This window comes from Myotis myotis, unplaced genomic scaffold, assembly GCF_014108235.1.
Source record: "Myotis myotis isolate mMyoMyo1 unplaced genomic scaffold, mMyoMyo1.p scaffold_m19_p_7, whole genome shotgun sequence".
NCBI classification, from domain to species: Eukaryota; Metazoa; Chordata; class Mammalia; order Chiroptera; family Vespertilionidae; genus Myotis; species Myotis myotis.
This window is the reverse complement of record NW_023416379.1, coordinates 21136960-21151451: the sequence shown is the minus strand read 5'-3', so window position 1 is coordinate 21151451 and position 14492 is coordinate 21136960. Positions and strand designations below refer to the sequence as shown.

The 14492-nt window shown below is 36.5% G+C and overlaps 1 protein-coding gene across 1 annotated transcript in view; it reads right to left on the bottom strand.

Moving 5' to 3' along the window:
• Nucleotides 1-2164: 2164 nt before the first annotated feature.
• The window catches only part of ENPP3 (ectonucleotide pyrophosphatase/phosphodiesterase 3), an 85546-nt gene continuing 73218 nt past the window's right edge, over nt 2165-14492 (bottom strand). The window contains exons 23-26 of the mRNA XM_036317281.1: nt 12569-12646; nt 11379-11511; nt 9642-9795; nt 2165-2412 (exon numbers count right to left, since the gene is read on the bottom strand). Coding sequence (XP_036173174.1) covers nt 2242-2412; nt 9642-9795; nt 11379-11511; nt 12569-12646 — 536 coding nt within the window. The 3' untranslated portion in view covers nt 2165-2241. The remainder of the gene's footprint in view (nt 2413-9641; nt 9796-11378; nt 11512-12568; nt 12647-14492) is intronic.

The window sequence follows — 14492 nt, the reverse complement described above, 5'->3', positions numbered from 1 at the left end:
CATGTTTCTCTTTTATTAGATAGGATATTTCATTGATTTCAGAGAGGAAGGGAGAGGGAGAGAGATAGAAACAGCCATGATAAGAGAGACTCTTTGATTGGCTGCCTCCTGCACGCTCCTACTGGGGATGGAGCCTTTAACCCAGGCATGTGTCCTGACTGGGAATTGAACCGTGACTTCTTGGTTCATAGGTCAATGCTCAACCACTGAGCACGCCAGCCAGGCTAAAGTAGCTATCTCTTCCCCCCCCCCCCCCCAAAAAAAAATAAATGTAGGCAGCTCAGCCAGCATGGCTCAGTGGGCTTGGGTTCGATTCTGATCAAGGACAGGTATCTCTGTAGCAGGCTGGATTCCTGGCACTAGTCGGGGTATGCAGGAGGCAACCAATCGACATCTCTCTGTCACATTGATGTTTCTCTCTTGGTCTCTTCCCCTCCCTTCCACTCTCTCTAAAAAGAGCAATGGAAAAATGCCCTTGGGTGAGGATTAAAAAAAATTAATGAACATCTAGTGCTTCCAGTTATGAAGCACTGAGGACACTTTATCACTGAGGTAGTGCTCCTGCCAAAAATACCACACAGAGATCAAATCATGAGGAAATGTCAAACAGACCCAGATCAAAGGGCAGTCTACAGATAAATCCCTTGCCCTCTTCAAAAATGTCAACGTATTTGTTAAAAGCTAAGAAATTGTAGTGCATTATAAAAGATCAAAGAGAAAAAATACTAATGCTATGAATGATTCTATTTTAGATCCCAGAATGAAAATTGTAAAGGACATTAATGAAAATATGAGACAATTTTGAATTAGAGCTATATATTAAATAATAGTTTAGTATCAAGATTGAACTTCCTGACTGTGGTTTTGTGAATTATGTCCTTGATCTTAGGAAATACACACTGATGTACTGGGGAGGGGAAGGGGGGTAAATAGGCATTATGACTACAATGTATTCTAGGAAACTTTAGGGGAAAAATAAAGATACACATAAAGATACATAACGGGGGTGTTAATAATTAATGAAGCTGGGTGAATGTTATACAAGAGTTCTTTATCCTATTCTTGCAAACTTCCTGTATCTTTGAAATTGTTTCTAAATAAATACTTTTAAATGCGACTAACTTTATTGTTAACACTTTCAAATTTAAAAAATAAAACAAGCTCATTATAAAAATAGGTTACATACTAAAAATTAAAAAAGTAGCAGTTACAAATCTGTAATTCCATGACCTGTTGGAATTGGTGTCCTTCTTTCAGAATAATTTCACACATAAATATTTCTTTTTAGAGGGTTAGTGAGTATACAAAAGGAAAATAGAATATCACAATATCTGTGGAAAATGTAATTTTAATTTTTCTGACTGAAACTTATATTTCTTGGTTGAGTAACAATCTAAAAGTGATTTGGAAAATGATTTAGTCACTTTTAGAGAAACTCAGAAGCAATGAGGACACCCAGTTAGACTCAGTTCAGGTTTATGAATGTCCTCCACTTGTCTCCCCACACTGGGGCCTACATTCTGGGTGATTTTATCTAGTGTCAGGCCTCAGTCGGGCAGCGGAACATTGCTTAGAGGGATTTTATCTATCTCCACATTTTACTATATAGCTAAAATAGTTTTCAGTTTGTGTCCTGTCTTTCAGACTGTCTGTATTGCATATTTTTCACTGCATATATTTTAAAACAAAATCCTACAAGTAAAGAAAACCTTTTTCTCTTTCTTTTTTTTTTTAAATACCAATGGTCCAGCCCATGTTGCTCAGTGGCTGAGTGTCATGTCGACCTACGAACAGGGAGGTCACAATTTGATTCCTGATCAGGGCACATGCCCAGTTGGGGGTTAGATCCCTAGTGGGGGGCTTGTAGGAAGCAGCTAATCAATGGTTCTCTCTCATCATTGATGTTTCTCTCTCTCTCTCTCTCTCTCTCTCTCTCTCTCTCTCCTTTCCTCTCTGAAATCACTATATATATATATATATATATATATATATATATATATATATATTATTGTTTAAAGTATTACATATGTCTCCTTTTCCCCTGATTGACACCCCCAATAAAAATATATTTTAAAAAATAAAGTAACACATTTTCCAAAAGAAGTATAAGAGAAAAGAGAACAATGAAAATAATAAAATATGGCTTACAGAGGAATTAGGGAAAAATAGAAAACTTTATTTTATGATTCCTCAACAGAAAAAAATCATTTACATATTGTCAACATTGTTTTATATATTTAGTTAAACAATGGTTTCAAATGTGGGTAAATACGTCTTTAGCTGCAAGATTTCAGAGACAGGCTGTGCTTTTCCTTGATAGAAATCTAGCCCAGTAAGAAGTTCCACATCTCGGACCCGGACAACATGAGCTTTCAACCTTTCTTCAATCCAAACAGCTTCTGGTTTCTGCTCCTAAAAAGGAGAAACAAAAGACCATTTCTCATGGGGCATATTTTTTAACTAATAGAAAGATCTCTCATTACTTAGAAGTTGTGCTTTTTCCTGTGATTTTTGTTTTGGTTTTTAAACATTTTGGTGTGATTGACATACAATATTCTATTAGTTTCAGGTGTACAACATAATTTGATATTTGTTCCTGTGGTGGTGATTGCTTTAAATATTAATTTGATACAGCTAAATTTTGTATATTAAAATAAAAAGATCTACAGTACAAAGTATATTACAGCAAATACAGACCACCACAAAGTCATCAAACTTAGCCATTTTATATCCACTTCGGATGTACATTTTAAAAAATGAAATATTACAGACAGTTAAGTCCCCAATGAAGTTAATATTACAGATGAACTTAAGTCTACTCTTAACTTATTATTTTGTGAGTCATTGTGAAGCCAGTAGGTGCATATCAATATACAATATATACTACTGATTTATGGGTTTTCAAATTTACATAAGTAATATAAGTGGTATTTGATAATTACTTTTTCATTCAACATTGTTTTTAATCTATTCATAATGATATATCTATACCTAGTTAAATCATCTGTTTTCAGCTGTGTTTTGTAAAAGCACAGTTTATTTATTTCTTATTGCCATATTAATAGTATTTTGGGCATTATAAATGCCCAATAATAATGCTGTAATAAGTGACTTGGCACATGCCTCCTGAGTTCAAGAACATGAGTTTCTAGCATATACAAATAAAATTTCTGGGTCAGAGAGTCCATGAAACTTTAACTTTACCATATATAAGCCTAGCACAAAGTGTATGCCAATTTGCACTTCCACTGGCAGAAGGTGATACCTCTGTTTCCCATCATCCTCCCCAAACTATGGTGTGAAATAGTGTTTTATCCCTGCGCTATTGCAGGTTGGTATCTTTTCAGTTATTTACTGGCCATTTGACTTTTAATAGGTTTTTTACTATGCGAAAGTAAGTTCAGTAATTTAGAGTCATGGATTTCTATGAAATCCCAAATTCTTTATTTAGTCATTTTCTAATATTCATATCATATTGGTAATTTTCAGTTAAAATTTTTCAAGTTAGAAAGCCTTAAATTTTGTGTAATTAGATGAGTGTGTCTTAATAACTCTCACTTGGCTTTAGCACAGTGGCATACTTGTTTTTTAAATATGCATGCTCAAAATAGGCAGCTATTATTTGAGCCAGAGGAAGTGTAAGAGGAAATTACTTTTTGTTTCTAACCATTAAAGCATTTCTCTGTGTGAGATTCATAATATGTTAATTTTTTAAAATAAATATGCAGTATACCAATTAAAGTTCCTATTTCCAATGGGATTCTAATTCATTCTTTTTTTCCTGCCTTTACTATTTTACATTTCAGTAGCATTTAATATTTTTTATTACTATTTTTTTCTTTGCTTTTTTTTTGTTTTTGTTTGTTTGTTAATCCTCACCCAAGGATATTTGATTTTTAGAGAGAGTAACATGGAGAGGGAGAAACAGAGAGAAACATCATTTTAGAGAGATACATCAATTGGTTGCCTTCTGCATGCACCCCACCAGGGCTGGGGAACCTGCAACCAAGGTACGTGACCTTGGCCAGAATCGAACCGGGACTCTTCAATCTGCAGGCTGATGCTCTATCCCCTGAGCCTAACCAGCTAGGGCGATTACTTTTTTCGTAAACTTTTCTCCCACTGAGTTTACATTACTCTTCTCTCTCCTGGCTCATTTGGTACCCATCCAACTAAATGTTTACTGAACATCTGACAGTTTGCCCTCTTTTAAAATTGCAATTAAATGGTCTTAAAATATAACACAAAGCTTTACCTTGCAGGGGTGATACTCAAGCTCTTTGATAGCAGAGAGTTCAATAGCACCAACCAATTTGAAGAGACCCAGCTATAGGCACTGCTCTAGTTGCACTAATATGTCCCAACAGAAAGCAGACTTGAATGTACACAGATTTTATAAGCTGTATTTAAATCATACTTTTGATTATATAAAATCTATCCTATATAATAAAAGGGTAATATGCAAATCAACCGAACAGCAGAACTGGTTGTTATGATGCACACTGACCAGCGGGGGGGGGGGGGGGGGCGGCAGACACTCAACGCAGGAACTGCCCCCAGCCCACAGGCCCCAATAGCCCCACAGGGAATGGGAAACCGAGGGTGGGTGGCGGCAGATGTGGGCAGCGCCAGGTCAAGGCCCCCACCCTGCCAGTCACCCCACACACAGAGGGCAACTGGCGGCAGGGGTTGGGGCCGGCGAGTGGGTGGGAATGGCCAACCTCTTTCTCCGTCCCCCAAGCTGGCAGGCTCCGATTGCCCGATGGTGAACAGGGAACTGGGGGGCTGAGGGGAGAGGAGTGGCAGTGGGGGGTGGGGCCAGCTGCCAGCAGCTGGGGAAGATGCCCTTGATCGAACGCCAGGCCTAGGGATCATAACCATGCATGAATTTCGTGCACTGGGCCTCTAGTTTATATATATTTGATTATATGTGTGTTAGAACTGTTACATAAATAGAAGTATTTTATATCCCCAAATACAATTTGCTTGTTAGTTTTTTGAGGCAATATTAGTTTCAGTGTTTTTCTCCCCTAACTACTCTCTTATACTCTCTCCTTAACCAGTCTGGTTATTACTTCTAACACACTAACAAAACTGCTTTGTCAAAGAAGATCTAATTGAGTATATATATATTTTTTAGATCTTTCAATTATAGATGATCACATCAAACTTCTGAAAATTCCTCCTTTTATTTCCATAACTCTAACTACTTGTTTGATGACTTACTTGTTTGTGTTTGTTTCTTTTATATTTGAGGTAGAGATTTCCTCAACCAATCTAGATTTTTTCCATTCTGGAAGTATAGATATTTCCCTCAATTTGATTTTATTTAACTCCCATTCTTTAATGCCAAACCTATCTCTACAATGCTGATATTTCTTCCAAGGACTATACTTATATTGTTTAATATCTGCTGAATAACTTACAATCATCATAGTCACTTGGTCTTGTGGCAACATTTTCATTTATTTGAGAGGAATTTAATAATATACAATTGAAGGGAAAAGAAAAGGGATAAGGAGGGCAGAAAAGATGGTAGGGATAAGGGAAGAAAGAAAATAAAGCAATATGAATCTAGTTCCCTAGATCAAGTGTGAAGTGGGATTATAAACTATCATTTCTACATCTGTCTATTCCCTTAAATCTCTGATAGTGGGAACACCTCCCCAGATTAAGTGGTTAGAATGTTTAAAAGTGCATACTTTTCATACAACATGCTCCTTAAAGCAAGCCAACTATTTCATTGTGTGCTTATAGCACAATCACCTATTCTATTGCCAGAGGAAGTATTGGCTGATTTGGACTTATTACTGGTACAGTTTGCATATGTACTGTACTTTTGTGGCAATTTGATTATACAGGGTTTTTACCTATATACAATTTTACTTCATGCTGACTTTAGAATGTTAACTTCATAACTAGAAGTGATTTCTTGTTAATGGCACAATTAGCTTATTATTTATTAAGAAATCTTAGGATTTTAAATGAAATATCTAATTTAATCCTCAACAGTTTCATAAGGGAGCTTATTTTTTTTAATACAGTTGAGGAAAATGACATTCAGTTATTTATCCAAAGAGGCCAAGTCAATAACTGAACCCAGGATTTTCAATTCTAAAACTTGTTCACTTTATTCTATCCTACTCCTCATATATCTGCTTAGACTTCCAATCTGAAGACCATCAAGAACAAATTCATCCTTCCCAAAACAAATTCATCCTTCCCAAAACAACTGGTCATGCCTCAATTTCAGTCAGTTTTGACTCTCATCTTGCCTTTCTCTTCTTCCCTCATACCTAATTTACAGCCACATCTTATTAACTTCACAATTTCTCTTATAATAATAACTTAGTGTAAGTTCACTTGGTACTCATCATGTCTCATAAGTATCTTTATAGATTTTATATCCTTATTACTATAATGAAACTTCCTCAACATTTTAGAAAATGTCCAATTCATTAGTGATGATGTCCTACACAATAGAGAGGACGTCCTATTAATATGAGATCACTTCTACTTTGGATGATCAGGGAAAGTTTTGATCATTTGTACTTTACCTTGGAGTATAAGTAAAAAATTTTAGAAGATGGGTAATAAAAGGGCATTCTAGAGGAGAGAAGAGCATGAGCAATGATGTCGAGGTAGGGAAACCCAAGTTACATTAAAGTTAAGGACTTTGGTTGGCCCAGAACTTGGGTCAGCAAGGGTCAACTGAAGGTAAATGTATACAGGTTGGGAGATTTGTGTTTGTTTATTCTTTTATTTGAGGTAGATAGAGTTGGGTATAAGAAAGTATGGTACGTGATAATAAAAAACTAAATTTTAAGTAAGTTGGTAGTGGTGCACAGAGGTGAAGAAAAGGAGGGAGAACAAAAGACAATGAAGCCACTTCAGATTGATTTTCAGAAGGTGATAAGGACCTAGACCAGGTATAGCAAAGAGTTCTTTTTTTGCACACCCATTCTAATCAGTCCATAATGGCTAACTAGAACTCCTGTGATAAACAACAATCTATTCCTCCTTCAGGGATAAAAGGGGACCACCCTCTTTCTATCAGTCACCCATGTCTGCCACTGGGAGAGGAAGTGAAGACTAATGGCTTACTCTTATATCAACTAAATAAAACTCTGACAAGAAAAAAGGAAGAGATTCTAGACTAGACTCTATCTAGTCTATATATAGACTATATCTCCCGAGAGCGTCATGTTTGGAAACTCTTTCTCACTCTAGGACTAAGATTGACCCAATGTGTAGCCTCTAACCTTTGCCTTCTATCTTTAGTCAGTAAAAGGCCACTCAAAACACTCAAGTTCAAATTCTATCTTCAAGGTCTTGTCAAAATGTCACCTGCCCTATCAGGAAGTATTTTTCCTTTGAAATCTTATAGCAATTTGGTCAGTAGCACTGTGTGCCACTGATCACTTCTTCTATTTGACTAGGCTTCTAAGTGCTAGGCAATGAGCTCTTTTGATAGAATTCATGTCTGATGTATCTGTGTGTCTCCCATAGTACATAGGATAGTGAAGACAGTTATGTGGGGAACACCTGAAAGAACAGAGATGAACCCTAATCTGGCCTAGAACCTAAGCTTTAATTTCCAGTCTCTACTAACCTCTGAGATTTTCCATGTGAATGCCTGTTTCTACAAACTGGACATGCCTGAACTTAATTATTCTATCTTCCTACCCAAATAGTTCTCATTCCTAATTCCCCTCTTTCGTTTTCATAATTATCTACATTTGAAATCTCTGATTCATCTTTAAGTCTCTCTTGCTTTCCCTTTGGCTCTTGCATCCAGTAAAATAGCAAATCCTCTCCATTCTCCACTCCCTTCTTGAAAGAGTCTTCCTAATCCTTTCAGTCTGTTCAAGTTCTGCCCATCCTTCAGGGCCAATCCCTACTCTCTCCACATTTTATGTTACCCTTAATGATCACTCCAGCCAAAAGTGTTTTGAATTTGAAACACTACATCCTTATTTGGCAATTAATTCTAACTTTGTGACATCTCTTATTTTTTAATTTGAAAAAGAATTCTATTATCGACTGGCCCATTTACATGTCTATATTTCATTTATATTTATTTATATTTCATTTATGTATCTCATTTACATATCAAAGTTATTTGTGAACTTCTTAAGGGAGGAAACATTGTATCCCTCCTTTGTGCATTCTAAAAAGTTTCTATTACAATACTGTGCACTTAATAGGTGCTCAGTATAATTGTTGAATAACTGCAGTAAAACACAACTATCAGGATACATATTTTTTCTACAAAGAACAAATACGCAACTTAACAAAAGGAAGATAAACAATCCAATCAAAAATGGGCAAAGGACCTAATTAGACACTTTTCGAAAGTGGACATACAGAAGGCCAAGAGACATATGAAAACATGCTTGAAGTCACTAATCATCCAAGAGATACAAATCTAAACAACAATGAGGTACCATCTCACACCTGTCAGACTGGCTATCATCAACAAATCAACAAATGACAAGTGCTGGCGGGGATGTGTAGAAAAAGGAACCCTCATGCACAGCGGATGGGAATGCAGACTGATGTGGCCACTGTGGAAAACAGTATGGAATTTCCTCAAAAAGTTAAAAATGGAACTCCCATTTGACCCAGTAATCCCACTTCTAGGAATACATGCCAAGAAATCAGAAACACCAATCAGAAAAGACATATGCACCGCTATGCTCATAGCAGCACAATTTAACATAGCTAAGATTTGGAAACAGCCTAAGTGCCCATCAGCAGATGAGTGGATTAGAAAACTGTAGTACATCTACACTTACCAGTTGTGGAACATAGGCAAGTTATTTAATTTTTCTGTGCTTCAGTTTTTTCATCTGTAAATTGGGGCTAATGGAATCTAACAAAGGATGTTTTGTGGACTAAATGAAATATATGTGAGTGCTTAGAAAACACCTAGCAGGTAGCAAAGTGCTATCCAACTGTCTGCAGAATTATGAAATAGTGTAATATACAATGGATAAACACTGAAATAAGGACAAGGCAAAAAAACACCAATGGGTTTTGGCCCGATCCCTACAGACCACCCAGAGGGACCCCACCCGTGCACGAATTCGTGCACCGGGCCTCTAATTTATACATAATTTGCCTTGATCCAGAAAGATTTTTACGGTGGACTAATACATGATATTTGAAAAGGAATGTTACTTGAACTAAGTTATTTTGTATATTTATATTTTTATATATGTATATTTAATTTCAGATCTCATGTTTCAAGTTGATGAAGTTTTTATATTTACACATTCATTCAAGAAACATTAATCTAGTGCCAACTTTGGGACAGAACCTTCAAGTTTGTGTTCAGAATCAAAATATTAATAAGACACCCCCCCTTCCCTTATTAGTGAGTGTGAATAAAGTGTAAGTACATAAAATATGCATATATAAACACATGTTCATGTAGGCACAGACATGTTTAAGTTGTAATTAATTACATAAAGACCAATAGTCTAAGAAAAAGTTTTTAAGTTAGATATTTTTCATACACCTCCACCCAGAAACACCTGACAGAATATACTGTAGTCAGAGCCACTTTTATGAGAGTCCAGATGAGCTCTGACTGATTGTTTCCTTAGGTCCCACAGACTCTCCTGCTGCATACTCACCGGGCAGCTCTCCACGTTAGTAGGTCGGTGAGGGATGACAAAGGATAGGACGTCCAGCCACCCAGGGCAGGTGTCGGGGGTGTAGCTCTTATTTTTACAACTAGTCAGCACCACAAAGTAGTGTGTTGGGATGGGAACACTGCTGTTGACATATCTAAAAACATAATTGAAAAGATTTGATGTCATACATTTACTTCTAAAGATTATAAACGCCTTGATGTATATTTTAAAGAAATGCCAAAGTAAAAAGAAAGTAAATGACTAGAAAGTACAAAAGCATACCATGTACTTTTGGGTGGCAATGAGCAGAACAGAGATCTATTGAAGTCCAAGCTTAGTTATTTTGCCTTTATGGGGAAACATTAAACTACAAAGAAAAGTAGAGCATGATATCATGCCTCCTGTGTTTCCTAGTTTTGTTGACTTTGTACTTCATAGTGACATTGTCTAAAAGCAGAGGCTGAGAAAGAAGCCCGGAATAGACTCCAACTCTAGCTATGCACTCCCACTGGATGTCTGGATGTGTTCTACTCCTCTAGCAATCCATGCCTTACTGAGTTTCCTCAACTTCACAGTGTAGGCATGGGGGTAAATCCATACAACTGATATGACATTCCTTCATTTTCAGATAACAAACATGAAAGTGCTTTTGAAAGTTTTAAGTGCAAAATAAAGTTAAGCTAGTATGAGTCCTCTAAAAGCAATATGAGCGGGTGTAAGTAGTAACATATGATTGTGACTGAGAATTTCTGCATGGACTCAGCACTACCCTGGCTTTGTATTCTGGCTTTACCACTTACCAGTTGTGGAACATAGGCAAGTTATTTAATTTTTCTGTGCTTCAGTTTCCTCATCTCTAAATGGGGGCTAATGGAATCTAACAAAGGATGTTTTGTGGACTCAATGAAATATATGTGTGCTTAGAAAACACCTAGCGGGTAGCAAAGTGCTATCCAACTGTCTGCAGAATTATGAAATAGTGTAACATACAGTGGATAAACACTGAAATAAGGACAAGGCAAACAAAACACCAACGGGCCACATACTGAGTAGTCATATATGCTACTTTATCAGAAGGTACAGGTAGAAATCATTGCTTTACTTATATGATCTAGGCTTAGACAATACAATTGTTTAGTTTGGCCTTTTATACATTTTGATAATAAAGAGAAATAATGGATGAAACTTTTAAATCTCTCTATTCCTCTGTGCTGCATTCAAACGTAATTCTTAGCAACCTATTATGACCAGGTTTAGTACAAAAATGTAGTGAAGTAGGACTAGCTTTCAACATGAAGCCTACACTCTCTCCTGGAAGATACTTTTATGAGTCATCTACTATTGGACAATATTATGAATTGTCACTACTTGTTTTTTTGTGTGGTTTTTTTTATTGCTGGACTGGTTCTATATCAGCAGTACAGTGTCTTCCCCATCTCAACCTTTACAAAATTACACTTATTCCTTTGCCCATTAGTTTAGAATTTTTCCAAATATAAATTTTGCTAAACTTTTCCTAGACTTCATTATCTCTTTGCCCATTAGTTTAAATTTTTGCCATATAAAATTTTTGCTAAATATTTAGATAGACTAGTTAAAAACAGTCAAAAATGACGTTTTTATGTAAATATACTATGTAACATTTAGAATACTTAGCTTTTATTTAAAATATTGAGACTTCCCTTCATGATGCTCAATTGCTAAATCAAAAAGTCCACTTGGTTTCAAATTACTTACTCTGTAATTTCACTTGGATCATCAAAATGACCATCATAATTATAATCAAATACTGGTCCACTAACAACATTTACTCCATTTCTTTCCTTGGCATGTTCTAGAAGAAGAACACTGTGGAAGTAATCCCATATTTCTAAAAATAAAAAAAATAAGGTGTTAAAAATATCTACCTCTATTGAACATGCAAATATTTTCTATTATAGACATGTACTTTAAATAGCATCAAGTTCTGCTTCAATAATTATCAGTGCTAATTGGGTACTTCTGCAAAATAATCCATGCAACCAAAAATAAACAGCTGGCTGGTGCAGCTCAGTGGTTGAGGTCACGGTTCGTCTCTGGGTCAGGGCATATGCCTGGGTTGCAGACTCGGTCCCCAGTAGGGGGCATGCAGGAGGCAGCAGCTGATCAATGGTTCTCTCTCATCATTGATGTTTCTATATCTCTACCTCTCCCTTCCTCTCTGAAACAAATGAAAGTATATTAAAATGAATAAATACATAAATAGCCACATTGATAAAAAGCCTTTTGTTGTGAATGTAGTGCAGTCTTGAATTACTGTAAAATATGTCTCCAAATTTCTCCTCAGGGCTGAGTTGCTTTGGAGACAGTGAATATTAAAAAAAAAAAAAAAAAAGGTCAGAATACACATACTGCCTTTTGACTCTAAGGATAAATACCTTTTATTTACTTATGGTGAGTGTCAGTAAAATGTTGTCTTGTGAATAGTTCTTCACAGTTAAGTTAGGATAAAAAAATTATCAAAATTCTGCCCTAGCTGGTTTGGCTCAGTGGATAGAGCATTGGCCTGTGGAATGAAGGGTCCCAGGTTCGATTCTAATCAAGGGTACATGCCGGGGTTGCAGACTGGATCCCCAGTGCGGGGCATGCAGGAGACAGCCAATCAATGATTCTCTCTCACCATTGATGTTTCTATCTCTCTCTCCCTCTTCCTTCCTCTTTGAAATTAATAAAAATATATTTTTTAAAAATTTATCAAAATTTTAACAAGTCACCTAGGCGAAGTAAGTTAAAAAGAAACTATGTCAGAGAGCCTCTTGTTCCTATATTTAAAACATTAAAATGAGATGACTCAGTATCAGGAACAAATTTCAATAAAAGATGTTTAGTTTGTAACATTAAAGAGCCACTTCAATATTTTTAAGTTAATAATCTAAACATATACTTACTTTGGAATGCTTCATACATAGGGACCAAATTACTTGTAATTAAGGCATCATATTGACTATCAGAAGTTCTATTGTATGCTGCAAAAAAAAATTAATTGTATTAAATCTAGCTACAAGAGAAAATATGACATACTACATAATAGGCAAAGACTATTACATACTAATGTAAATTAGTAGTACTAACAAAAATACTAAGTACTCTCCGATAGGGGCCATCACTAATGCAGTTTTAGGCACTTGATACCAACCTTCCTGTATCTGTGAATCTGATAGGTATCTACAAAAATAGAATCTTTGTAGATACAATCAAGTTAAGAGTCTCAAGATGAAGTTATCCTGGATTTAGAGTAGAGTAGACTCTAAATCCAGTGACTCAAATCCTTATAAAGAGGGAAAGGTTGAGAAGAGGGGAGACTCAGGGAGAAGGCCATGTGAAGCCGAGGTAGAGATCAGAGGGATGCAACTACAAGCCAAGCAACACCTGAAGCCCCTGGAAGCTGGAAGAGGTAAAGAATTCTCCTCTCTCTCTCTATTCTCTCCTTCAGGGGGCACATGGCCCTGCTGACACCGTGACTTTGGACCTCTGGCCTCCAGAACTGTGACAGAAGGTATTTCGGTTGTTTAAAAGCCACCAAGTCTCTTACCGCAGCTCTAGGAAACTAGTATAATGCCAATATGAATGCGTAGTTATTGAATGTGCACAAAAACAATAATGCTATTCTAAAGAACTCTTCCCAAATAAAATTTTCTTTAAAAGTGAGTTTTAACTCAGTGAAGACTGCAGATGACACTCCAAAGGGTTGGCTTTGAGGACTCATGGACTCATGCTGAGGATGCCAGCATGGTGAGAGCTGGGTGTGTGCTCTGGAGTCCCCCTCCCTGCCTGCCAGCTGAACCACTGAGCTAAGTGCTATGTGCCTCTGTTTCATTTGTCTCATGGCATCTATCCATGGAAGTACTGTGAGGGCTAAAGAAAATGCAAGCCTATACATACATGTGTCTTACAATACAGTGGGGCCTTGACTTACGAGTATCCCGACTAACGAGTTTTTTGAGATACCAGCTGTCTCTCGGCAGACTTTTTGCATTGAGTTGACAGAGTAATTTGAATTAATGAGCTCCTTAACGAGCTCCTTGACGAGTTCAGTAACTGAACAAATTAAACTCGTAAGTCAAGGCCCCACTGTACTTTTTATATTTAAACTACCTTTGAGTCTGAAGTAAAACTGAAACGAAAGACCAGTGATGGGTACCAAAGAACAAGGAAAATATAACTTGTTGGTTGACTTCACGTGCTGTTCACAGTCCTCAGATCCCCTATAAGGCTCTTCTACTTTTAAACTAAGCCCTGAAAGTTGGGAGGGCACTATAGCATTACCCCCATTTTCAGAGAGGAAAAAAACAAACAAACCCACAAGAATTAGCTTATTGTGGCATTTTTAACAGAATTTATAGTGAAGAGTTAGAAGAAAGTTTCACTTTATCCTTAATATTTTTAAGACAAACTGTGTAGTTACAATTTCATTCCCTTGTTGAAGCAAATATATAGGTACCAACCAGCATCCCATGGCTTAACAGATACAAATTTATATGCCAATTTAAAAACACTTATTAATAAATTGCTCAAGTCTTTTAAGGTTTATCCTAGGGTTTGCATAAACTCAGTAGCTCTAATTGTCTCTAGATATTTTAATAAGATATATCAATTTACTTATCCTAATTCTGTGTTAGAAGTTTACATTGTAATGCTACTTGCTGTCATTAACCCTTTTCCCTCCAACTATGAATTTCAAAATCTTAAAATTATAGATCTCTACATTGATCTCTTTGGTCATGGCTTCCAGAAAAATGAAGCCAGCCTTAGCCAGTTTGGCTCAGTGGACAGAGCATTGGCCTGCAGACTGAAGGGTTCTGGGTTCGATTT